Source organism: Helicoverpa zea, chromosome 22 (assembly GCF_022581195.2).
Source record: "Helicoverpa zea isolate HzStark_Cry1AcR chromosome 22, ilHelZeax1.1, whole genome shotgun sequence".
NCBI classification, from domain to species: Eukaryota; Metazoa; Arthropoda; class Insecta; order Lepidoptera; family Noctuidae; genus Helicoverpa; species Helicoverpa zea.
This window is the reverse complement of record NC_061473.1, coordinates 476,429-501,575: the sequence shown is the minus strand read 5'-3', so window position 1 is coordinate 501,575 and position 25,147 is coordinate 476,429. Positions and strand designations below refer to the sequence as shown.

Below are 25,147 nucleotides of genomic sequence, written 5' to 3'. Positions count from 1 at the left end.
GTCTTTGAAAAGGCTTTTAACTTTGGAATTAAAAGAATTAGTGGGAGACACTTTGGAATTTATAAAGGGGTTTCAAAGTTGCTGAAGAATTTACTGTTTCTTGTTGGATGTTTGTTTTTTGCTTGCCAAGGTTTTTTGAAGTTGGATAAGTTGAGACTGAAAAAAATGCGAAATGTTTTTATATAAGTTACCTACCTAAAAATTATATAAGCTTGATTTACAGTAACATGTATGAAGTTTTTTTCTATAAAAAAATATTTTGTTTGGCCCTTTATTAGTGGCTTTATTTAGCTGGCCATAGGAAGCTCTTTAATATTTAGGCCTTAAAAACGTCAAGTAAAGTGCACGGTTCTAAACGAGAAAAGAACCGGCACTAAGTTTCATATATATGTATATCTTTAGTATCTTTTCAAAACGAAGCATTAATAGATTGACAATAAGTAGACAAGCACTTCACCCTTCCTTTGCATACTTAATTATATTACGTATTGATATAAATATGTATTTTAAAGAGCTTTTCTTGAATATCAAAGCAGATTAATAGCAAAAAGCTCAAAAACACGGATCTCCATTTGTAAAGCCTCATAAAGTATTCCGTTCGTGATGCATCGGACAAATTGACTTCCGGTGTGAGCGAGCCACTTCCGGCGCGGCCGGAAGCACTGCCATATTGTGCTTCAAACAAAATGGCGGCTCGTTAGCAAATGGAGGTGTGGATTAGTCTAGCATGTTGATATCTTAGTCACTTCTTATATCCTGGTAATTCAAGTCTTTATAAAATGCGGCTGGTTGACGCTTCTCGTGACCAAAAGGCTGGCTATTACCTCGGACAAAGGATCAGCATGGCCATCCAACGAGGTAATGCTGCCAGCCTCTTGGGTACGCTCCCAGTTGACAGCGATGGGGATGAATTTTTTGACGCCTTTTAGATATAGTGTATATATTTTAGTTTTTTTATTGTTCTACTAGGATAGTTTTCTTTTTGTGTTGTAAATATCTATTGATCAAGTTCTTATCTTAATACCAATAAACTTATAAAATTGATATTTTTTTGGATAAACATTAAGTTCTTAAAATACTGAAGTGGATAGTTAAATAAATGTTAAACTATTTAAAATTGTCTTAACAAATGTGCTTACAAAACAATCCAACTGAATTCTGTTTTCTCATAGCACTTAACCTTAAGAAAAATAAACTTTAACACCTTCAAATTAAAGTTCTAAATTGCACAGCACTTTCCAAAATATTACGTACTCCATTGAGGTAACAGTTGCTACGGAAGCGTAGTCGTTGCTACGATTTCGTAGCAACTTACGTAGCCATTTTAAGCAGTTTGCTACGGCTGTGTGAGAATAAAGAATTGAAATTGCTTCAAGAAAAGATAATAATGATACTATATAAAATGAGCATTTGTTTCAGCCTTTTTATCGTCCCACTGCTGGGCACAGGCCTCCTCTCACACGGAGAAGGATTGAGCATTAATCACCACGCTTGCTCAATGCGGGTTGGTGATTTCAGACTTTATAGTCCAGGTTTCCTCAAGATGTTTTCCTTCACCTTTTTATCAGTCACTGGTGTCCAAGATATACTTAGAAAGTACATACACACTTAGAAAAGTTGCATTGGTACTTGCCTGACCTGGAATCGAACCAGCGCCCTCATACTCGAGAGGTTGGTTCTTTGCCCACTAGGCCACCACGACTTAAAATTAAAATGAGCATATTAGGTAGTTATTGTTATTACATTATTGTTATATCTATTTTTGGATTTAAAGTTAGTTTTATTTATTTTGACCATTTATGTACACAGTCAATACATGATGAGAAAAGTATAAAGGTACAGCTTATTTCTGACTAAACTTAAAATCCTTTAACATTTTCTTTCGTCAACGCGTCAATAATGTAACGTGTCCAGATTGATAAAAAAACAAAATTTTTGTTTTCACGACAGAAAATCAGAACTTGTTTACCTGAGTCCGACTACGCAAAAAGAAATCCCATTTTTGCACGTCTAATCACCATTAAATCATCCATATTACACAATAAATCCAACCCCATTACCGTGTAATTACCACCCATTTCCGAACACGGTTAAAAATTCCCCACCCGGCCGCTTGAGTGTCCTTAACCGGGTACACTCCGGGTATGCCACGCCCATCCGGTGAATTATGTGCCTTGTAGAGGCTATTCTGATAAAACGATCGATTGAAGATGATAATATTGTAATTTTGGCACGATTTCAATAAGAGGTTTTTGAAGTTAGACGGTCAAAAAAAATCTGACTGGTGGTTCTGACAATTGTATGCGTAATCTATCTGGTTAACCTGGAAGATTTTTTAGACCTATAGGCCCAATTTTTCAATCATCAGATAACTTTTATTTGAATAATATGTTTGTCGTTTTGACAGCTTTTGTATAGAAAATATGTCAAACCGCTATATTTATTACTATTTTAGAATTTAGTGGCTGTACCTATTTACATTGACGAAATCTATGGAACAGTAATAAATCATAGATTCTTTGGAGACACGGTTATAAGCCAGTTTTCAAACACATACATAATGGTATGCCTTAAGTCGTGAGTAAACCAACGGGAAACAACAAATAAGGTTATCTCCCTAAAATAATGCCACACTAACCTAACAATTCATAATACCCCACCCGGCTATACCCGGGTTTTAACCGTGTAATCGGCTGTTAAATATTCCGTTTCTGATACCGCGTTTGCAGTTAATACATAACTATAGTTACCGAGGGTCAAATTAGATAGCTTTACTAATTGTTTGTTAGATAGTTTGTTACTGAAAGTTTGTGATAAGTTATGAATTGTATATCAACTATAATTCTGCCGGGTTGGGCTCGGTTGAGGAGGTAATTGTCCCTGACAGGGTTGGGGAAATTTAAGTAAAGGGTGCTCTGTATTTTAATAGTTATAAATTCAATTTAATTGTAATAGAGGACAGCTCGTAAACCTTGGCCAGTTGCACATATCCCGTGGGAGCTACTAAGCGAAACCGGATAAAAGGGAACGTACCTATATGTTGATATGATTTACACAACATATTATGTAACTGTTAAAATGAGATTATGATTCAAAGACAATAACATAGGGACTTTTTGCTAATAACCATCGTCTCTAAAAAAGCACTTAAAACGAAAAAATGGATTTAATAAGTTTGAAAATGTTCAATAACTTTTAGATGAATTTTCAGTGACCGGGCAGAAAATAGTTCTAAAAACTTCAGCTTTCCCTAAAAGTAATTTTAGCTGGAACTATTTCATTCTGGTCGGCGCATCGGCTGGTTCCAATCAATTTGAGTGTTATGTGAATAGCTTTTAGGCGTTATATTTACATTTCTGCCTAGGATCTTCCTAAATATATTTGGATCGATTTTCAGTCTAACTGGATGAGTACCAGTATTTTACACTGATCTCCTCAACCTAATTACCTGGGCAAACCGATACCAAGAAATAGTTGGTAGACTTTCTGGCTTCTACCTACCCGTAACTACTGACAATGATGGGTCAAATGACAGCTAGAATCCACCAGTCATGCACCCATCCACAGAACGACCGCGTCGATCAATCGACCTGTGTTGTTATTACACTTATCCACGAGCTCATACATACATTAACCATAGCACCCAATAACCAAAGTCCCCTAAGAAATTGGGGGACTTCGGGCATTGGCTCTCAATCGATAGAAACGATAACATTACAACATTATTACTCTTACGACCCTTCAAAAACCCTCATATTTTAGCACCTACCTAGTACGTGAGTGCCGTATATAATTCGTCAAGAGTGCTCGCACGCTGCACAATAAATAGTCGGCCGACAGTTGACCATATGACTGGCACACTTTTTTTTAAAAGAATACTTGATTCCAATCATTGTTACCACTCGGTCTGATACCGGCTAGATACCTGATCTTTGTAATGTGCGTACTACCATTCACCTTCATACTGATTTATGAGCCCAAACAAACTATCGGCCGACTAAAAGTTTGCAGTCTGCGGGTACTGTAAGGGTTTCAAAGGGCTTACAGTAAAACCCTCTTTGTTACCATAAAAGATTTTTGTGAAAGCCCTTTTCTTCAATGCAATTTTGTTTGGATAAGGTTTAAATGTATGTGACTCGAATACGTGGGTGCGAACTGTAAGTATTATATCGGCTGAAAGTATAAAGAGTAGTTTATAGTACTTATAATCGATATTTATTGGAGGTGAATTTTCTGAATTGATAATGGTTTTGACTGATTCTGGGATAAATTTTTATAAGTAACTGGTTTCAGCCAGCAGTTTCACCTGCGTTCCATCGGAACTACTTACCTCACGCGGATAAAGTGGCCTGTCTTTTTCAGACTATAGTCTATATGAACATTACATTGGCTTAATAGTTTTGGTATGAAAGTGGACAGACGTAGTGAGTGCAAAACAAAAAAAAATCCGTTTGTACCGTTTGCTATCAAGCAAATTGATATTATATTATATTATCAATTTAATTAAAACACCGTCATAACTCCTATACAGAATAGGAGAAAGCAGTCTTTCTTTCTTTGTCCACAACAAAGTTTCAAGTAAAATACTGTAACCAAAATGTACACTTGTACATTACGGTGCGACGTGCGGGGCGAGGTGAGGAGCGAGGGGGGCGCGGACAGTCGCGGACAAAAGCGGGAAGCTTTTAAAATGATTCGCCGCGCTAAACGTCACAAGTGTTGCCAACTGTATTACGTGATGTCAGGACAGGGTTGCCATTTACATAAGTGTATTTAATTATTTTTTATTAAATTATTAAGTTAAATATCATCATTATTATTGAACATATGAAGTACAAAGTATAGCAGCCATTTTGAACTACTGATAATTAGTCAGTTTACGGCCAGTTTATAAAAAAAGTTAACCTCACATTATTCGCATTTCATAATCCCCAACAATTTTAATAACAAATTGCGTTCTGGTACCCAAAAAAGCAACACAAAATCTATCCAAGAAAACATCCAATTTCAATATTGATGCCACTCACATTTTTTTAAAGAATTCATACATAAGATAATATAAATTGAAAATATAAGAATTTTCAATAACATTTGAAAACAAAAAGCCTGACCCAGCTTATTATTATATTAAAGTGACACCCCTGGCGTGTCATCTGACAGATAGCAGATGGTGGAGTCATAATATCAGTGTGACACTCAGCAATGGTATACAGACGTTTTATGAAAGTATTATATCAATTCCATATCATTGTGATGAAGGTTTCAAAGTTATGTACTCGTAATTTTGATAATCAAGTGAATTACATGGCGATCATGCTTTTGGGTGATTACTTTAATCTACATATTTCAGATTTTTATGGCTTTTTATTTATTTTTCTACCTTCTAAAATTGACACTTTAAACTAATATACCTAAATCTCGGTAGAATTGGTAACCAACCCTGTCTTACCTAGACAAAAGTACCCGTAGTAGTGTTTTAGTACCTCTATATCACGCCATTATTTTCTTGCAAAACCAGGTGTTCTCCAAAAACAATTAGCCAGACTACAATTACACAGTTCAATTAAAATCACAGAACTCCCCTATTTCCCAACTTAGGCTACACGGACACTTAAGTTATCCAACACTACATCACTAGAAGTGCTTCCTAGTTAATTAATTAGCTCCGTGTAATGGGGTCAAAAGCTTGAGATCCCGGGGTCAACTGCGCCCACCAGTCGGCTGTAGGCACATCCAGTATGTGATAGATTGAGGTAAATTCCGACGGTGAGTAAGAAGGTCGTTATGAGAAATTATGGCGCCTTAATTAGGTAACAAACGATAATGAGTATGGTGGTGGAAATTTGTAAGTATGGTAGTACCTGATAATATATCTGACGATTTATTTATGTAAGGCTGTAGATAGAAATTGATATCTATAAGGTTTCCACATTACATATAAAGTAAAATATTATGGTATCTGGAAATGAGAATCTGAAAATTAACTAGCTTCTGCCATTACCCGCATCGCGTGGGAACTTGTCCATAAGCTCGACTGTCTCGATAAATGGGCTATCTAACATTGAAAGAACCATTATTCCAGAGATTAGTGCGGTCGAGCAAACAGACAAACTCTTTAGCTTTACAATGTTAAGTATAAATAAGAACATGGTGCTGTCCGTCTCCGAGTAAGACATTTAATATACCACTTAGTGCTGCATGGTGATTAATGATTATACCGACATCAGTCGGTCACCAGTCCGTTTTGCAGCATGGTACACCACGGGCAAGTGAGCTTGGCAATTGAGGCAGGACGATGCTGGCTCTTCTACTTTCCCTACGTAACTACAGTATGTAGTTACAGCAAGTAGAGCTGAGTACCCTCCAGTGATTGATGGAGGGAGCGACCCTCGCAACTAGCATACATAGTGGGCTCATTGTTTGTACCACTACTATATTAACACCCTACTTAGTGAACATGATTTTACTGAAAAGGTTACTCGCGAAGTATTGTTTGGGAGTTTGTTTCGTCTGTTTTCGGCAAAAACGTGTGATGTTTACATTTTGACCTTAAATTAGTGCTGATTTCTGGTACCAAATCTTCCCCATGAATCACTCTACATATTAAAATCCGAAAGTCACATTAAAATCCGTGTTTTTTTTTTAGTTTGTTGAGAATAGGTCATCATCTTCCTGCCCTGTTCCCAAGTCATTTGGGGTCGGCGCAACATGTCTTTTTCTTCCATTCCTATCTGTCAGACGTCATACTTACATCCACTCCCTTCTGCTTCATGTCCTCTTTCAGGCAATCAATCCATCTTTTCCTCGGTCTACCTCTGCCTCTCCATCCTTCCACATTCATACTTAGCACACTCTTTGTAGCATGCGTTTCACACCGTCTCATCACATGCCCATACCCATTGAGAATAGGTGCCGAAGAGCAAAGATTTTCCTTAATCTGAAACCCCTTCGGCTTTTTTAAAATGGGTTAAAAATTAGGCCTGTTATTTATTTTGAACGTATTAAAATAAAATAACTTACAAATCTTCAAAATAAAAACGAAATCAGTTTTTTGCTCAAAAAGGAAAAAAATCGTATAATTTATTTATAGCCAACCCACGTATGCCTTGATCCCTTTTCTTAACCTTGAGGGTTCAAGCTATATTGGGCACATCAACTAAAGCTATTTTCACCAGTTTGACAAGACCCATAGATATTTTACGGTCACGGAGAACAAAATGACTAGCGGAGGTGCCATAACGGAAAATTACCTAAGAAGGTAGCGCGCCTCAATCCGGATGTGCGGAAAACTTCTTTGGACCCGACCATCTTTTGTCATATCAAAAATCATTGACAGATGTATCAAAGAACCCGAACGCCTCGTTAGTTCACTCGTAACTGATCGTTTTAGTCATGCCCACTGTACGAATTTGACCTAGAAGAAGGCGCCTGACCTACCTGCATTATGGTATCTCCGTTCATATTTCCTTACTCCGTGTCTACGGTCGTTCCAGGCTGTAAGGTACCTTTCTCCCATATTAGTTGTAATAAAACCCCCGTAGTTTCCACGCTGCTGCAAATCGCTTTTTGTAGGCAGTTTGGAAATAAAGCGGGTTACACACGCAATTTGTTGAAGTCTACAGGTATTTCAGGAGATTTTCACGTGAATTTCTCGGATGTAGTTTGGGTAAATGTGGGTTAGAGAAGACTTTAACAGCGATGCTCAAAAGATATTAAGTTTTAAATGGAATTTGAAAGTGCAGGATTTTTCTTGTATAAATAACGGCCACACTATTGTATGCTTCTACTTATTACGGTGTCTGAGGATAACTTATACTTAATAACAACTTGAACGTGAAAATGATTAAACAACCCCCTCTCGGTTAGATATTACTCTCAATTTGAGTTGACTCTCAATTTGGATGTTTTTTATTTGTCTTTTTTCCAACAAAAACACGTCCTTATAGTTGGAGAGTTTAAGATCTAAGATCTCATATAATTTACCAAACGATTTAAGATCTCATATAATTTACCAAATATCAGTCTGAATAATATATGAAATTGAATGTGATATTCAATTGTTTCAGACGAGGAGCTGGTCTTCAGAGACAGGTGGGGCGGACTCACGCTGTTCAACGTCAAGAATTTCACCACCAGACTTCTCATGAATAATTCTACATTCGTAAGTATACTCATATTTATTACTACTAGTAATAAAAGTTATATATTACTACTAGTAATAGAATATTTATTTAGATCTAATATAAACAAAAAAATCGCAAAAATTCATAAGGACATATGTACAACTGGAGCATTGCGTTATACGGTTGTGAAACTTGGACGCTAACTAAGCAAGATATAAGCAGACTGGAGGCTTTTGAGATGTGGTGCTGGAGGAGGATAGAGATAATTAGCTGGACGGAAAGAGTTACTAACGAGGAAGTACTAAACAGAGTAGGAACTAAGAGGCAACTATTGCAAAATATAGAGAATAGGAGAGGAAAAATGATAGGACACCTTATACGTCACGACGATTTTATCAAAAACATCGTGGAAGGGAAGGTCGAAGGAAAGAGAGGAAGGGGTCGTCCAAGATATAGCTACATCAAGCAAATTAAAGAAAAGGTGAAGGTTGTGACGTATAAGGAAGTTCAGGAGTTGGCGCTAGATAGGTGTAAATGGAAGGAGCTGCACCGACAAGAGCTGTAAGTTGCCCTTGTTGCAGTAAGTTGACCTCAATGGGACCGTCTTCGTGATGATTTTGTTTAGTGTCCCGGAAAAGGCTGTGGGTAACTATAGGTTTTCATAAATAAATAGGAAATAAGGTATAAGTTCTTCGTAAGAAAGTGATATCGGGAGGTGTGAAAAGAAACAAAAAACGCGAATTATGTCGTAACTGGCTCCCATGCCGTGGGAACTATTTTGTGCACTAGGATAAAAAAAAAACATAAATAAATGGCCCAATTAATGAGCTTTTAGAATCACTTAAATTTCAAACACACAATTCTGAGCGCTTGTAAAGAAACCAATAAACTCTTCAGCTTTATAATATTAGTTTATATGCTTCACATAAACACAAATTGCACTTACGAAGAACTTTAAAACCACAATCTATAACATCAAACTGTCAATACAAAATATTTATTTTTAAAGCAAAGCTCAACGACTGAGTACTTTCATTAAAAGCACTTTACTTTGTACTTACTTTGGTTTCTTTGGTTCAGTTCAAAGTCTTTGACAACGAGCCTTTGTGTCATAAGTTGATTTTCTACAGTAGCATTGGTTTCTGTTAAATAAGTTTCTGGAAAATGCCACTTTAAGAGAACTGTGTTTTTGTCGTTTTTATTGACTGCAGTTTATTGCAATTGAATTAAGTTTGTTATTTTAACGGTGCAAAGTTTAAAGAAAAGACAAGGGGCTAAGAAACTTTGTAATGCTCATTAAAAGTAGTAGTTTTTTTTAACAAAATTATGTTGGGATCAGTTTTAATGGCAGCTGTGAATACCTACCAGTGTTTGTACCAGTGTTTGTTAATAACCTACCAGTGTTTGTGAGTGACTGGTTATCTGACCTCCTCACTGTCGTCTTTATAGTTAATATAGTCTCCCATACACGGAGCTTAACTTAAGATACATCTAGAACCTTCTACCCTGTACGTATGATTCGACCTCGGTAGCTGCTTACCTCGCGTATATAAATAGCTAAGCGATAAGCAGAACGTGGGTGTTCTTAGATCATTTTACTTACTGGAGACGCCTTTGCCGTGTTTTCCCCTCTGTCCCACTCACTGGTATCAAGTTTATACTTGTGTTAGTCAATTTTGTCGTAAAGATGTCAATGTAATGAATAAGTGAGCTGTCACTATTTCTTGCGTTGCGTCGACTAAAAGAGTCGAAAAGCGGCCACTTCTTCTCAGCGATCTTGGAAGCCCCGTGCCTTAATTAGCAGACTTTTTCCCAAAGATTTATGCTCTTGACGGTTCCTGCTGGTTAAACGATCTAATGCTGCCTCAGATTGCTGCCCACTTTGAAGGAAATGAGCCAGCACCGATACGTCGTATGCGGTAAGATACGTATCTTTCGATTTGTATACTGTGGCGAGGAAAGTGAAAATATGCAAGTAAGGTATGGGAAATAACGTCGGTCTGATACGAGCTTTCACGGTAAATTGGTAATTTTGAAAAAGATAGATTCTTACTAAGTAGGAATAAAACTAGAAAACTCAGTCTCTCAGTTTATCATCTGTGAATATTGAACTGTCTGGCTATCACGTTTCATGAGATACAACCTAATATTACAGGCAGATCAGTCTCAGTCTCAAATAAATACTGATTTTGTTGCAATGGAGTCTTATTTTACCCTTTCAGTAAGTACGTAACCCGCACAATTCCTACCTACTCCTAATGAACAAATTGTAATTATCATAATGATAATCAGCTTTGCGTAACTCCAAATGCAATTATGGCAACGCATCTTAAATGCATTTCCCAACCACAGTAGGCATACATGTTCACTATATTATGTATTTATGTAATTAGCCCACTGGGTATACGGTGACATTATCATTTTAACTATTCCGTGGCTTATTAACAGCCGTATTAATTCCGTATATCTAGACACCTCCTAGGTACGTATATTATCGTAACCAACAAAATGACGATTTTGCTTTTTTTACATAAAACGACTTATTTTTATTTTATTTCCATTCATTTATTTTTAAACATATATTTTACATTTTTAAATATTAAATATAAATACGGTTACGATAATATACGTAGGAGGTGTCGATCTGTCAATGTATTATTTTGCCATAGTGGGATTATATAAGGTGACTGGATATAGAGGTATATAAGTACAAGCTTCTGCCAGCAGTTTCACCCGCATCCCGTGGGAACCTCGGCATGAACCCGGATAAAAAGCCTTCCTCGATAAATGGGCTATCTAACGGACCAGTAGTTCCTGAGATAAGCGCGTTCAAGCAAACAAACCAACAAACTCTTCAGCTTTATAATATTAGTATAGATTGGTGACCGATACTTAATTACGTGATTACAAACAACTATTATTCCAAAGTTTTTTAACCATTATTAAGTTAACCCGTTGTATGTCGGAGCGCAGATGTACGCGAGATACAATCGATTTTCTATTGTTTTATAATAAGCGACGTTAGTGTTGCTATTGTGATTAAAATCAGTTAATCACAATAGCAAAACAGCTATTTGAAATTTAGGCAAGTCCGAAGTTTGAAACCGCTGTTAAGTTATTGTGATCAAACTCTAATTACCAGTCACCCTATATAAAATTGTGCCCTAGTGGTATAAGGTCCATTGTTTTCATAAAATTGAGAAAAAATCAGGGACAAATACCTACTTGAAAATGTCACCCAATATATTAGTTGACCGCAATCATATAAGTCAACCTTATCCAAATAAATAGTAGGTCACAATATAGATAAACAAGTGTAATTTATCTGGATATTTTCATAAATATTCTCCTACGCTAAAAGTTCTCCTATTTTTATGCTTCACCGAAAGCCGCTGAAAAACGACTTTTTCTTTTATCTTCGTATAAACAGGCATTTATTTTACAAAGGCATCGGATAAACTTAATGCTCCAATGCTATATTTTATATTATTTGTCAAAGCGAATGTAATCTGCTATCCTGTTCTTAGGAATGCGATAAATTTTGTATATCCGATCATCTGTACGACGTACTTTACACAGCATAAACTGCATTTACACCGAAGCATCACTTTAGACATTTACGTAACATACAATCTCCCCCATATCTGTGATGACTTCTGAACACAACCTGTTGACCAATCATTTGAAAAAATTATTCTTCTTCTTTCGTGTCGATGACATGTAGTGTGACTGCACTTTGTCAGCCCAATATGCGAGAGCACGTCCTACTATAAATACATATATCTATTAGGTATCTGTCCCTACTACAAGTATAATCAAGATTTTTGAATGAGTGCCTGTTAATTTTTCCATATTTTAATTGCAAAAAATATAAACGACTTTAGACGTAAAATCAGATACTAGAATGATTGATGAAAATACAAAAACACTTCGAGAGATATGAAAATTAACATTTCTCCTTCAATTAAAAGAATATATTTTACATTTTACTCCTGTCAGCAATATGTAGATTATATCAGCATAACGTTATATGAAGTTAGAATTATTTTCTCGAGAAAATAAATAGATTGTATCTTAAAATATGCTAACAATGTGACAGAATGATTAATAGCGTTTTATAGCATATTCCAGATTATCTTAATTAATGCATCGTCTTTCATAACGTATGTCGTAGCAGAATAAATTAAGATTACTTTTTAAGTGTCTATAAATTACATTATTATTGTCTGTAATATCACTTTTCTTAGTATTTAGCTTAGCGTCCTGTTGTAACGCCGGCCTAAATTGAGTTACGTTAGATTTCTATAACATGTCTATCCATTTCTATTCGCGATTAATCGCAAATATCGAATCAACAGTTAGTCAGCTTTTTGTCGCGGCAATCTGACGTTTTACCTATTAAACCCATTCAGTAACTAGTCGTGCCATCCGTCCCTTAGTCTCTTTGCATTTCTTGGGATAGTACCTCTTTCCAGTAGGTTAGCTTGGCGATGCTTTAAAGATCACTATCAAGAACCATCTACATATATCACTTATCAAGAATTATTCCTCCAAAGTTCTGTTCGGTGTAACAGGCATCCACTCCAGATAATACACACGCCCACATAAAACACTCAATACAAATGTATCGGCATTCCCGCGAACGGATAACAATCGTAACAATTCTTGCAAGTCTTGTCTTGTTTGTCTTGCTTCCTCGTATTCTTGGCTTATGTACTTTCTGTTGAATGGATACTCTGGAGATTTGCTGAACGGCTGGTTTTTATTGTAAGGCTTAGAAATCGTGGTGCTTTTCACCGAATTCCATTAAGTTGAAAGATATTAGGAGTACCGTTACAGGTAAATGTTTGTGCGTATCCTTAGGGAAGGTGTGCGTACCTTCTGCCGAGCTGAGATTCTGGCTGGGCTGCTATATCTTAGAGCCCTCTTAAGGGTGTGATAATAGTCTAAACTCAAAAGTCGAACTTTGAAATAGGCCAAACGAGCGCATACTCATTCTACTACCTAATAACTTTTTTGAAGAGATCAACCAATGCTTAGTTTGCAGCAAAGGAATTTGATAGGAAAGGAAAATTATATAAAGAATGCTTTAGCCCTCTGTTCGTTTAGTCTAAGCCAAAACGGAACGTAAGACAAAGCCGTGCGCTAGTATATATTGTTTTATTTACTTAAACGCAAGAAGATATGTAGACATTCATATTTATGTATAACTGAATCAGTCAGCTACAGCCATTTCAATTTGTTAAGTCTGGAATATATTCCAAGCTTTTACCAAATGAAATGGCGCTTTAGTGCAAACCGGTTATTGACATGGAATATTCAAATATGTTCAGTTTATTTTGTACTAGCTTCAGCCCACGGATGTTGCCGCTCATACATTGGTACTGTTTTTGCGTCAAGCAGAAAACGCTTTTAGAATTTTTCAAAGACTTTCAGAGTCTGGAAGTTGGTGATCTGTATACGTTTTAGGAGATATTGAATGACCAGATATTTCAGTCGACTAACTTTATTTAGACCAGCGCCCTATTTATATCCGCACGCCTGCGGTAGCGGGAATCTGATTTTGAAATTTTGAATTTGAATTTGAATCCGAATTTCTATTTTCTTCATGAGTGTTGAAGGTCGCCTGTCAAAGAACGTCAAAATTCCACGTCAGAGAAAACTCTGTTAAGTGATTAAGCCTGCGGCTTACTCGATAAAAAGGTATTTAATAGCAAGAGATATTTGACATAATGAAGAGATGAAGAGATGAAGAGACTTTAACTTAACCTTAGCATAGGAATATTAGTAATAGCGTTTCATAGATTTTATCCTGCATGTGGAAGTAGATCCCTCGAATCGCGGATGAAACCGCGTGGGACAGCTGGTAATAAACTTACCGAAAAACAACTGACATCCCCCATATAAGTGAAAATCAGTTTAGTTTCAGCAACAGTTTTTCGTTCCGTTTTAATATCCGTTCATTTCATTATGTATTCCGTGTGCGGTCCTCACGTGTCGGCGCCATCTTGCTTCGCCGATATTTGGCGCCAAAACGCTGGGTTTATTAAATATGGCCGCTATTGAAGTACGTGTTTTGTTTTTGGTGAAGAAGGTTTTATGATAGTTTATGGCTATCTTTAGCCAGTGTCATTTATATGTAGCCTGATTGATTTATCAACTACTACGTCATCATCAAACCTTTTCCCAACTATTTTGAGTTAGGCCTGCAGTCGTATCGCCTCTTTGGAGAACTGGTCATAGTAAGAATTAGTATTCTCGCATATCGATAAAACGAAATTCAATGAAAAAATACATATATGTTGTTAAGTCTATTCGTTAAATAATACCTAAGTCTGAAAACTGATAACTTGACGTATTTCTGATAAATCCAAATTAAAATGAATTCTTTACATCCTCTTATGAATCGGTACACAATTATTGATGAGCACGAAATTCATGAAATTCACCTCAGCATTAACGTCACTGTTAATGAGAACTCCAGTTAAATTGTAACGGTTAAAATGAAGAGTTTAAACGTAGGCGGTCTCTTTGTGGGCGCTTTTTAATAAATACGCGATGGAAATACGGCGCGCATTGAATTGTAAATGCATTTTTACTTTTTGTTGCATTGCAAGTTGTGGCGTGTGTCATTGTAGAATTTATGCTTACTATTTAACTGTAAAAAGTATATCATCTGCCTAGCCTTTTCCCAACTCTGTTGGCGTTGGCTTCAAGTCTAACTGGATGCAGCTGAGTACCAGTGTTTTACATTGAGCAACTGCTTATCTGATCTCCTCATCCCAGTTACCTTGATAAGACTGATTGTCTGACTTTCGGACTACCCATAGCGACTCTCAAAGTAGTTCAAAGAAGAGCCAAGACCCATCAATTTAATCTACCTTCCAAAACACAGACAAAAACATCCCTTAAGTAGAATTACATTTTACACATAAAATTGACTTCACATGTCACTTTTGACTCATATAGTGCACCATCCCTAGTATATAGTCCGGGAGTGAGAAGCGTGTGCAACACATTTATCACGAATAGACATTTATGCTGAAATATAGCGAGCTGTATGCAGGATGCAGGTATAGTCCACACTGGTTGATTTGTTACCTCGACTGTTATTGAATAGTAGTTACTTGTAGTCGGGGAGCTGGAGAAATTTGTAATGTATGGGTGTGTACAAATTCTTTGTTGCTGTGCGTCGCAATTTTGAAATATGGTTTTGAGTATTTTGTGGGATTTAAAAATAAATATTTGCTCCCAAAAAAAGCGATGACTGTTAAAATCAGACACCGCCAAACCAAAGAAGAACGGAGTTTTTAATCTACCAAAGGAATTTCGTTATTATACTTACAGCATAGTCAATCCAGTCAACTAGTAGTTATTTATTGTAATAGGGAGACCGACTTTATCTGAAACCATAATCTGGAATAACAGCAATATTAATAAATTATTATCATTCGAATAAGTACTGACCTTAATAAATTCACTCCTTTCAAACGGAAAATATGAAGAAAATTAAGGTTGAACCAATTATCCACTTAACCTCATTTTTTCATTCCATATTCGCTTTTCATACACAATATTATTCCTGGAAGATAATTAATTAATAAACAAAAGAGCCCCTCAGGCACTCAAAGGCAAACATTTAAAAGATAAATCGTTTGACAGCGTCACTACGTGGGTGTCAAAAAGGCAACGCGTCAAGCGGCCATTAATTTTGCGCGCGAAACAATGTGAACTTAATGGTTCGTGACGCGCGTATTTTATTTAAATTGTTACTTTTTTAAGCTGTGGAGGGTTGGGTGAATTATTTCGAGTGTTACCAATGAGTGTTTCAGGTGATTTCACAACATCGAGTTTTTGTATCTTTTTTGTGCTGATTTTTGGTACCTACAATCGTTTATTTTTTATTGTGAGGGAAAGCACTTATCATGAGGATAAAGTACCTAGGGAATAACTGAATATGTATATGTAGATACATAGATAGAAAATAAGAACAGGCAATTTACATTATACCCTTATTATTCCAAGCAAAAACACGTAAAAAGTGATGAGGCGCGGCCTTTTTTAAAACAAACTTTTTAGTCTACTTTGAATTAAGGCATTTTTATCTTCTTTAACTTAATAAGTATTTAGTAAAGCTTCTGATTTGTCATTTTCTTCTTCTCCAGAGAGAACTAAACGCCGTGGACTTCAAAGTGTCAGCGGACCTGAAGTTCGTGCTCCTGATCTCCGACGTGAGACCCGGGTGGAGGCACGCGCGCCTCGCACGGTATCACGTCTATGACGTCATTAACAGGTCTGTAACTACACTAGCTCCTGTACTATGCAAAGATCTTAGTTAAAATGGTAACTTTCACAAAACCACGCACAGTCTTGATATCGGTAGTATTACGTTCCCGTGCCTGACTGAAGCCAGCGTCTGAAAATACTACTCAGTAGCAGTCGCTGTTACAATTCCATGTTAGATGCTATCACAGTCTCTAGAAAATTAGAGGTAATTAAACCTGTAACTGACTTGAGAAAAATAAGATGTACCTAATTATAATGGTCTTAAAGGGAGGGTCTATAAAACTTGGTAAAAAGTTACCATGTTAGTATGCTTTTAGGAAACCGTCGCTCTACTCTAGAAATTTCCTTGTCCACGTTTTTGATGGTAAGATTTCTTGGGCGAGATTTAACTTATTTAAAATCCTTTCACTAGGAATAAGATCCCAGTGTCCCCAATCGAGGACGACCGCTCGGCTCCTCTGCTGCAGTACGCGGAGTGGTCCCCAGTCGGGGCCACGCTGGTCTTCGTGCACGACAACGATATTTACTTCAAGCCTAAAGTCTTCAAGACGCTTGTCTGCAGGATCACTAATAATGGTAAGAACCTAAAAAAATATGTCTATTAGCGTCCATGAACGTGTTGCATCGGAGAACCAGGATTTCCCTAAGAATATAATTGCCTCGCGATTCAATTCAGCTGAATAGGAATTATTCCGCTGATTGGGGTTACTTTCTAAAATGGCTGGGCTATAAAGACCGATACCGATCAATGTATTTTAAAGAAACTTATGCTTAATGTCCCATAAAATTAATAATCACGTCTAAAGCAGATTATTTAGCTGATATATATGCTACAGCCAAAGTATAAAGCTGGATATTATATATTATCTAGTTCATCATCATCATCCTCCGAGCCTTTTCCCAAACTATGTTGGGGTCGGCTTCCAGTCTAACCGGATTCAGCTGAGTACCAGTGCTTTACAAGAAGCGACTGCCTATCTGATCTCCTCAACCCAGTTACCCGGGCAACCCGATACCCCTTGGTTAGACTGGTGTCAGACTTACACCCAGTTTCTTCATCAAAAGTTAAAGCCAAAGTAAAAGTCAAAGTAATGTCTAAAGTAAAAGTAACGGCCTTGAAAAAACGAATTTGACCGTTACTTTTACTTTAGACATTACTTTAACTTTTACTTTTGATGAAGAAACTGGCCGTAACTGGCTTCTGCCTACCCGGAACGACTGCCAAGGATGTTCAATGACAGCCGGGACCTACAGTTTAACGTGACCCCCGAAACACAGTCATTGGTGTCTAAGATATACTTAAAAAGTACATACAAACTTAGAAAAGTTGCATTGGTACTTGCCTGACCTGGAATTACCCGCGCCCTCATACTCGAGAGGTTGGTTCTTTGCCCACTAGGCCACCACGACTATATTATCTAGTTATTATTTATAATGCATACTCAATTTAGATAAAGTGATAACTTACACAGAATTAATCACATTAACTAGCAAAATATAATGTCTTCAAAGACTTGGATAATGTAATAAAACAAGTAGGTAAAGATTTTAATTTCATGTTAACTGACTAAAGTGTCTGGTAGCCTAGCGTAGACCTTAATATAATTCGAAAAAAGGCTAGTTAGTCCATGTCAGGGCACGCCACAATAGTGGCGGAAAGTCCCTTCTTTGAAGTGTGGCTCGGGCCACTGCACGGACGGCCCGGAGTGTGCCCTGCCCGAGAAGGGCACCGCCGTGTCCTCGTCGAGGCAGTCGGCAGCGATGACCTCTCGCGCCCGGCCTTGGTTCAAGCCAAGGTCCGGGGCGAGAGGTACTGGGATGCCATCGTCTCCTTCTGTGTGGTCGAGAGATGACTCTCGGACAAGCTTTTTTAAGCCACTAACAGTCTGACACTCCCACAGCGGGAGGAATCATTTGATGATTTATCATAAAAAGAGTCGATAATAACTTGAGCCGTTTCTGAGAATTTGTAAGTAGTCAGATGGTTATACCTTTTTATTACTTTGGCTAACTTTGACCTATTATGAATTATATCCAGATAAAGTGATTAATCTATCACACTGTCTAGTCAATTTGGGTATTGTATACAATGACCAGTCATTATGTATAGTACATATTTAATCACTATGGCTGTAACATATAAATCTACATACTTACAGCCTAGCTAACCAGCTCTAAAGTTTATCATTGAACCAGACTGTAACCTTTTTTTCACAATTCCAGGGATCCCAGGCGTTATATTCAACGGCGTGCCCGACTTCCTCTACGAGACTGAAGTCCTTCGGCTCGACAAGGCGCTGTGGTTCAGCCCAGATGGCCAGACCCTCATGTATGTGACATACAACGACTCGCTGGTCCAGTCTCATAAGTACCCCTGGTATGGGCTGGACTTGCAGGAGCCGCCCGCGTATCCTACGATACGGACCTTGAGGTATCCAAAGGTAAGTACAGTTAGTTCCTTACTGGTTTCTCCAATTTTGGTCAAGTAATACTATCTATACTTGATACTAGAATATCGTGCCTATGACCAAACCATATGTGTATATGAATTACTAAAAATGTCGTTAAACATGGAATTGAATGAATATAAAAAACAATGGAATGATTCTCCCCTGCCAAATCAGACAATATCCCATTAGAGGACACTAAAATAAATCGTAGCTCGTAAAATGCAAGGATAAAGACACGAGGACACATAGGTAATGATTGTTCATAAAATGTACATAAAGTATGTCTTTTACAGGTGAACACCAACAATCCAGTGGTGACAGTGAACGTGGTGAGCGTGAAGACTCCGAAGTACCTGTTCTCTCACGCCATACAGTTCTCCTCACAAGTTGACGATAGTACGTACAATTTCTACTCTGCTCTTCATTATGCAAGAATTAATATCATCTACCCAGCGAATTACCTATTCATCATTAAACGAGCCACGAAAATCTTGAGGGCTTGATCAATTAGAGCTTCACCATCGCGATCGCTTAAAGAAAAGTTAATAGATATGTAACTAAAGGTCAAAATCTGATTATAACCTCCAGGCTGGTACGTGAGATGGACGGGCTGGACGTCCGAGAAGCAGCTGGCGGTGCTGCTGCTGAACCGGCCGCAGAACGTCTCCCTCGTCAGCGTGTGCAGCGCTGTGCACTACAACTGTCAGGATGTGAGTCTGTCTGTTTGTTTTAAAAGAGGTCCACCTAGTAATCTAGCTGTCCAAAGATTGACCTTAGTAATAAAATGTCTTTCAACGACTAAAAAGGCAATTCATTTCATAAGTGAAGGGCTACTGGCATGGGTAAATCTGTTAGGTTGTAGTTATCCAAAGACAATGAAAATTTTGGACTTGTATCTATCTTATATTCTCTTACTAAAAACCGCAATCATTAAGTGTAAATTTTTATATTTTTTGTTGTATTTTATGTAGAGTTAACAAGGTGGTGTGACCATATTGCTTCCTTCTAAAAAAGAGACCAGCGTTTCTACAGCCGCCACTGAGTTAACAAAACTTCAAACCCTACCTTTACGACTCCTAGATATACCGCGATGAGTCGGACGGCTCCCGCTGGTCGGGCCTCGGCTCCGAGCCTTCAGAAGAGGACTGCGGGTGGTGCGGAGGGATGGCCCTCGTCGGCTCCAAGTCCACCATCTACACAACAATGCCAGTCGCCGACCTGCCGCCGGCCGGCACGGGCGGCTGGTGGAGACACGCCGTCAGATTGACGCAGGACTCGAGAACTACGTTAACGTTAGGCAGCTATGAGGTCACCCAATTAATGGGGTGGGATGAGACTAGAAGATATTTGTGAGTAAACGTCATTTCTGTTTAAATGTTTTATATACCCTTCCTATTATTTCTTAAATTGAATTCGTAGCAAAAAGTTTGTGACGTCTGACAGCAATAACCTATGTGACACCTATTCGAAATCCTTTATCCCTATGGATGAAGTGTAACCCATCTTGCAAGTCATAAGGACTTGTCTGGAGCCGATTTGTTCTCCGAATTTGAGAAGGCAAACCAAGCCGCGGGCAGTATAAGAATTCCTATTTACAATGAAGTCATTATTTACATCTTCCCTGACCTTTAAACCTTCTCGACAGGTACGTAATAGGCACGGCGCCAGAGAAAGCCGGTGAACGGCACCTGTACCGCGTGAAGGTGCCGACGGACCCGGCGTCGTGGCCCGATGTGCCGACCTGCCTCACGTGCCCGGGCGCCGCGCTGCTGCCGCCCGACGCCACTGCTGAGCCTGTCACTGATGACTCGGTGAGCTGATGTTGTATTACATACATTATATTGTTAGTAACGTTAAGCAGGGCAGTGAAGAAAGCTGGAGAACGGCACTCAAATATCTACTTGAAACAAGTATACCAAGTCTAGTCTAGTCAAAGAGGTTGCAAAGGCCAGTCAATTAGAATAATAGATGTTTTGATTGAACCTACTTCAATCTGATATCTAAAGATCTTTAGCGTTGAAACATGGTAGAGATCTTACTTCGGTTGGATCATTATTTGAGTATCCTCACTCATTCCGGGACTATTCATCAAGATATTTCAAACAATAAATTGTGCAATAAGAAAGAAACGCAAAGAAGAAAGACAGAAAAGAGATCTTACGTTAACCACGCTGTGATATGTAGCTCAATATACAAACATCTACATAAACTTATTTACTTCCAGGAGCTAGACAACGCGACATCAGGCCTGCCAGCATGGCCGACATCGACAGTGTTACCGCACGTCGCCGACGAGAACGACACGCTCCCGACAGAGTGCCTCTACAACCGCATCATGTTCAGCAAGAACTACTCCTATTATGTGCAGGTGAGGTTCAAAGTGATCAAAGTCTCGTTTTTCTGTGCTTCGATTGACAATACTATTGATTCGAGAACGCATTTTGATAATATCTCCTCAATGCTATTGCCTTTTCAGCTTCAGATTTTGTCGAATGTGGGTAAAATTCAACTGCTCACAAGACTGTTTCACATGTCAGTTTCCATAGGTATAGCTATGTTATGATAACCCTAACTTTAACTTGGTATTTAGTTAATTAGTGCGTCTTCATTCTATTCCTTATACATATAACTATGTTGGGGTTGGCTACCAGTCTATCCGGTTGCAGCGGAATATCAGTGTTTTTCAAGGAGCGACTTTCCTATTCCTATCTAACCTCCTCAATTCAGTTCCCCGGGCTGGCAAGACTAGTTATCAGGCTTACCAACAGACTACCCGTAACCCTTGCTTTGAGCCACTCTTACTATTTAATTAATTCTCTATTGGTTGTTGTTACATGTATTTTCCAAACATTCACTCACTCGCTGCTCTAAAACATGACTATCAGCAGCAAAATTCTGCAAGTAGTTTATTTTATTTTACATATGGCCATTCCAGGAGTGCCTAGGCCCGGGTCCCCCCGCCACGTTCGTGTGCAGCCACTGGGGCGGGCGGCGCGCGGTGCTGTGGGACGGCCGCCCGCTCGCGCAGAAGTTCGCCGCGCTCGCGCATCCGCAGGTCAAGGACTTCCGAGTTGAGGTAAATCATATGTCTATAACATTTTTATAACTGGGTTTTAAAAACATTCCTATTTTTTCTGATGAGTAATACCTACCTAAAAATGTATAAGGTTAGCTAAGAGAAAATGGTATGCCATGAGAATAGAGGATCTTATTGCAAAATTACACATGGAAACCACAAAACTGCTGCCTGGTTTGCAAAATTGTGTCCAAATTGCTATTGATACCTCTCTCGGGTGACGCGCAACCACCAATCAAAGACCAACTAAGGTCGATAATGATCTTGGAACATAAAATTTTGTAATGCAACAACAACGGGGTAAACCGTTGCATACCGGAGCGCAGATAAACGCTAAACACATTTGATTTTATATTGTTTTATAATTAGCAGCATACAAACAGTTAAAGCTTCAGCTCTTTATCCTCACTATCTACAGGTGCAAGCCTACCGAGCAGCTCGCGTGCGTCTCCTGCTGCCTCCAGGGTTTAGAGAAACTGATGACCTTCCTCTACCGCTAGTGTTACATGTGTGAGTACATAGACACTATTCTTCTTCTGTTGACTGGATATGCCAGATGATCTAGATTCTTTCCTATATAGTGTTCGATCTAAGCTATGCGAGCCATGACCTAAGGGTAAAATCCTACTAATATTAAAGCGTGAAATTTTGGATATGTACGGGTATTTTTCCTCTTTTACGCAAATAACTGCCGAATGGATTTTGATAAAATTATATGCTGCTTTTTATCAAGATCCGGGAATCAGTTCCTTCAGGAGCCTGGTGTAACCGTGCGCGGACACTATTAATAAATATATTATTATGTCTGAAACTAATCTACCGCAAATTGGCTTATGCAGGTGGAGGCCCCAGACCTTAATATATTTGGTGTTTTATCTAGGTCTGCGCAACCAGGAGGTCAACTGGTGACGGAGCGGTGGAAGCCGAGCTGGGGCTGGTACTTGGCTGCTGCGAGGAACTTCATAGTTGCCGAGATAGACGCCAGAGGATCTGGTGGTCAGGTCAGTCCAATATCATCAGCCTAGCCTTTTCCCAAGTAAGTTGGAGGCGCCTTACATTGTAACCATGTAGATTTTGTAGATACAGCTGAGTACCAAGTTTTTACATGGATGACTGCCTGTCTGACCCCTCTACGAGTTAAGGGAACTGGGAACAGGGAACCAGGGTGTAAATCAGATGGGAATATAATTCTTTTTGGATATTCCTGAGATGCAAGTACAGGTGGTATAAGTAATATACTTGATAATTCTATGGTTCATATCATGCTACATTTGCAGGGAGAGGAGCTAAGAACAGAAATATACCACAAGCTCCTGTCGGTTGACGTGGAAGATCAGATAGCTGTTCTATCGTGAGTATTTACTGAAATAACTTATGTACTATGTCAAGGACTTCCTCTTATATAAGTGCCTATTAGTGTAGTAGATAGTAAGATTTTTAGTAATGTGGTTCTTAATCATCAACTTCAGCCTACGTCATCCATGAGTTACTATCTGTTACTCTTACCCCTAAAGGAGCATACTGCGTCTAAGAATCAACACAAATGCGAAGCGATTTGAAGTGTTGCTCCTCGCTCGCGTCACGCCTACCTCAAAGACATAACAGGAAAAAAACAAAGAGATGCCTTTGAAAAATAATTTCATACTTACTAATTTAGGGATCGATTGTTATGTTGGATCCATAATTGAGTAGCCATACATACTTACATGTGTCATAATCATCATCATCATCATCATCTCAGCCATAGGACGTCCACTGCTGAACATAGGCCTCCCCCTTAGATCTCCACAGATACCTGTTGGAGGCGACCTGCATCCTACTTATATGTGTCCCTACACTAATATGCCTACTTTAACTTGCAGCTACCTCCGCGACAACTTAAAGATGGTGGACGGGTCCCGCGTGGGCGTGTGGGGGCGCGGGTTCGGCGGCGGCGCGGCGGCGGCGCTGGCGGCCGGCGATGCGCGCAACGTCACCCGGTGCGTCGCTGCCGTCGCGCCGCTCACTGACCTTAGGCATCATAGTATGTATTCTGTCATAGTGCTAGTAAAACCTGTCATGTCAAAATTAAGGATGCTTCTACACAGTGCAAGGAGCTTGCGCATGTTGAGGCACATCCGCAGGTTACATGCATTTTAACAACTTGCGAGCAAATACTTGTCACTCGCGCATGTTGACTTGCTCCAGGTACATGCACAATGTAGATGCACCCTTAGGTAATTACGAGCACAAGTTCGTGCTTGTGTAGATGAGTAGACCACGGTCAAAGGTGGTCTTAAACTTAATATGTGGTGTTAAACTGATCATATGTGGTCTCAAACTGGCCATATGTGGTCTTAAACTGGTCATATATGGTCTTAAACTGGTCATATGTGGTCTTAAACTGGTAATATGTGGTCTTAAATTGGTCATATGAGGTCTTAAACTGGTCATATTTGGTCTTAAACTGCGTCATATGTACAAGTGAAATAAAATTCTTTGACAATATTTTGATCACTTATTGTACTTCTGATTCTCATCTAAGTAACTTCTGATGGTTTTATCAATTCGCTATTTTTTATTCTTTGCAGTTACGTATTGCGCGTAATACAGTCTATACGACACCTGGAAAAATTTTACGCCTAGAAAATTCTTTATGATATTTTTCAGACTCCTACTGGACGGAGCGCTACAGCGGCTACGGGTCGACGTGGGCGGGCACGCTGGGCGTGAACGCGGTGTGGCGCAAGGCGGGCAACCTCCCCCCCCGCCGCGTCCTCCTCGCCCACGCCGCCGCCGACCTCACCGCGCCTCCCGCCCACACCCTCGCCCTAGCCCGGGCACTCATCCGCAGCGCCGCGCTCTACACACACCAGGTACTGTACCCGCGCCCTCACCGCGCCCCCCGCCATCACCCTCGCCCTAGCCCGGGCACTCATCCGCAGCGCCGCGCTCTACACACACCAGGTACTGTACCCGCGCCCTCACCGCGCCCCCCGCCATCACCCTCGCCCTAGCCCGGGCACTCATCCGCAGCGCCGCGCTCTACACACACCAGGTACTGTACCCGCGCCCTCACCGCGCCCCCCGCCATCACCCTCGCCCTAGCCCGGGCACTCATCCGCAGCGCCGCGCTCTACACACACCAGGTACTGTACCCGCGCCCTCACCGCGCCCCCCGCCATCACCCTCGCCCTAGCCCGGGCACTCATCCGCAGCGCCGCGCTCTACAC

The 25,147-nt window shown here is 39.3% G+C and overlaps 1 protein-coding gene across 1 annotated transcript in view; it reads left to right on the top strand.

Moving 5' to 3' along the window:
• LOC124641662 (dipeptidyl aminopeptidase-like protein 6) overlaps positions 1-25,147 on the top strand; it is a 131,973-nt gene that overhangs the window by 102,981 nt on the left and 3,845 nt on the right. The window contains exons 4-18 of the mRNA XM_047179832.1: positions 8,067-8,161; positions 16,289-16,416; positions 16,822-16,985; positions 18,633-18,850; positions 19,153-19,255; positions 19,448-19,569; positions 19,940-20,208; positions 20,505-20,670; positions 21,084-21,227; positions 21,795-21,935; positions 22,354-22,445; positions 22,816-22,936; positions 23,213-23,286; positions 23,798-23,958; positions 24,585-24,790. Coding sequence (XP_047035788.1) covers positions 8,067-8,161; positions 16,289-16,416; positions 16,822-16,985; positions 18,633-18,850; positions 19,153-19,255; positions 19,448-19,569; positions 19,940-20,208; positions 20,505-20,670; positions 21,084-21,227; positions 21,795-21,935; positions 22,354-22,445; positions 22,816-22,936; positions 23,213-23,286; positions 23,798-23,958; positions 24,585-24,790 — 2,204 coding nt within the window. The remainder of the gene's footprint in view (positions 1-8,066; positions 8,162-16,288; positions 16,417-16,821; positions 16,986-18,632; positions 18,851-19,152; positions 19,256-19,447; positions 19,570-19,939; positions 20,209-20,504; positions 20,671-21,083; positions 21,228-21,794; positions 21,936-22,353; positions 22,446-22,815; positions 22,937-23,212; positions 23,287-23,797; positions 23,959-24,584; positions 24,791-25,147) is intronic.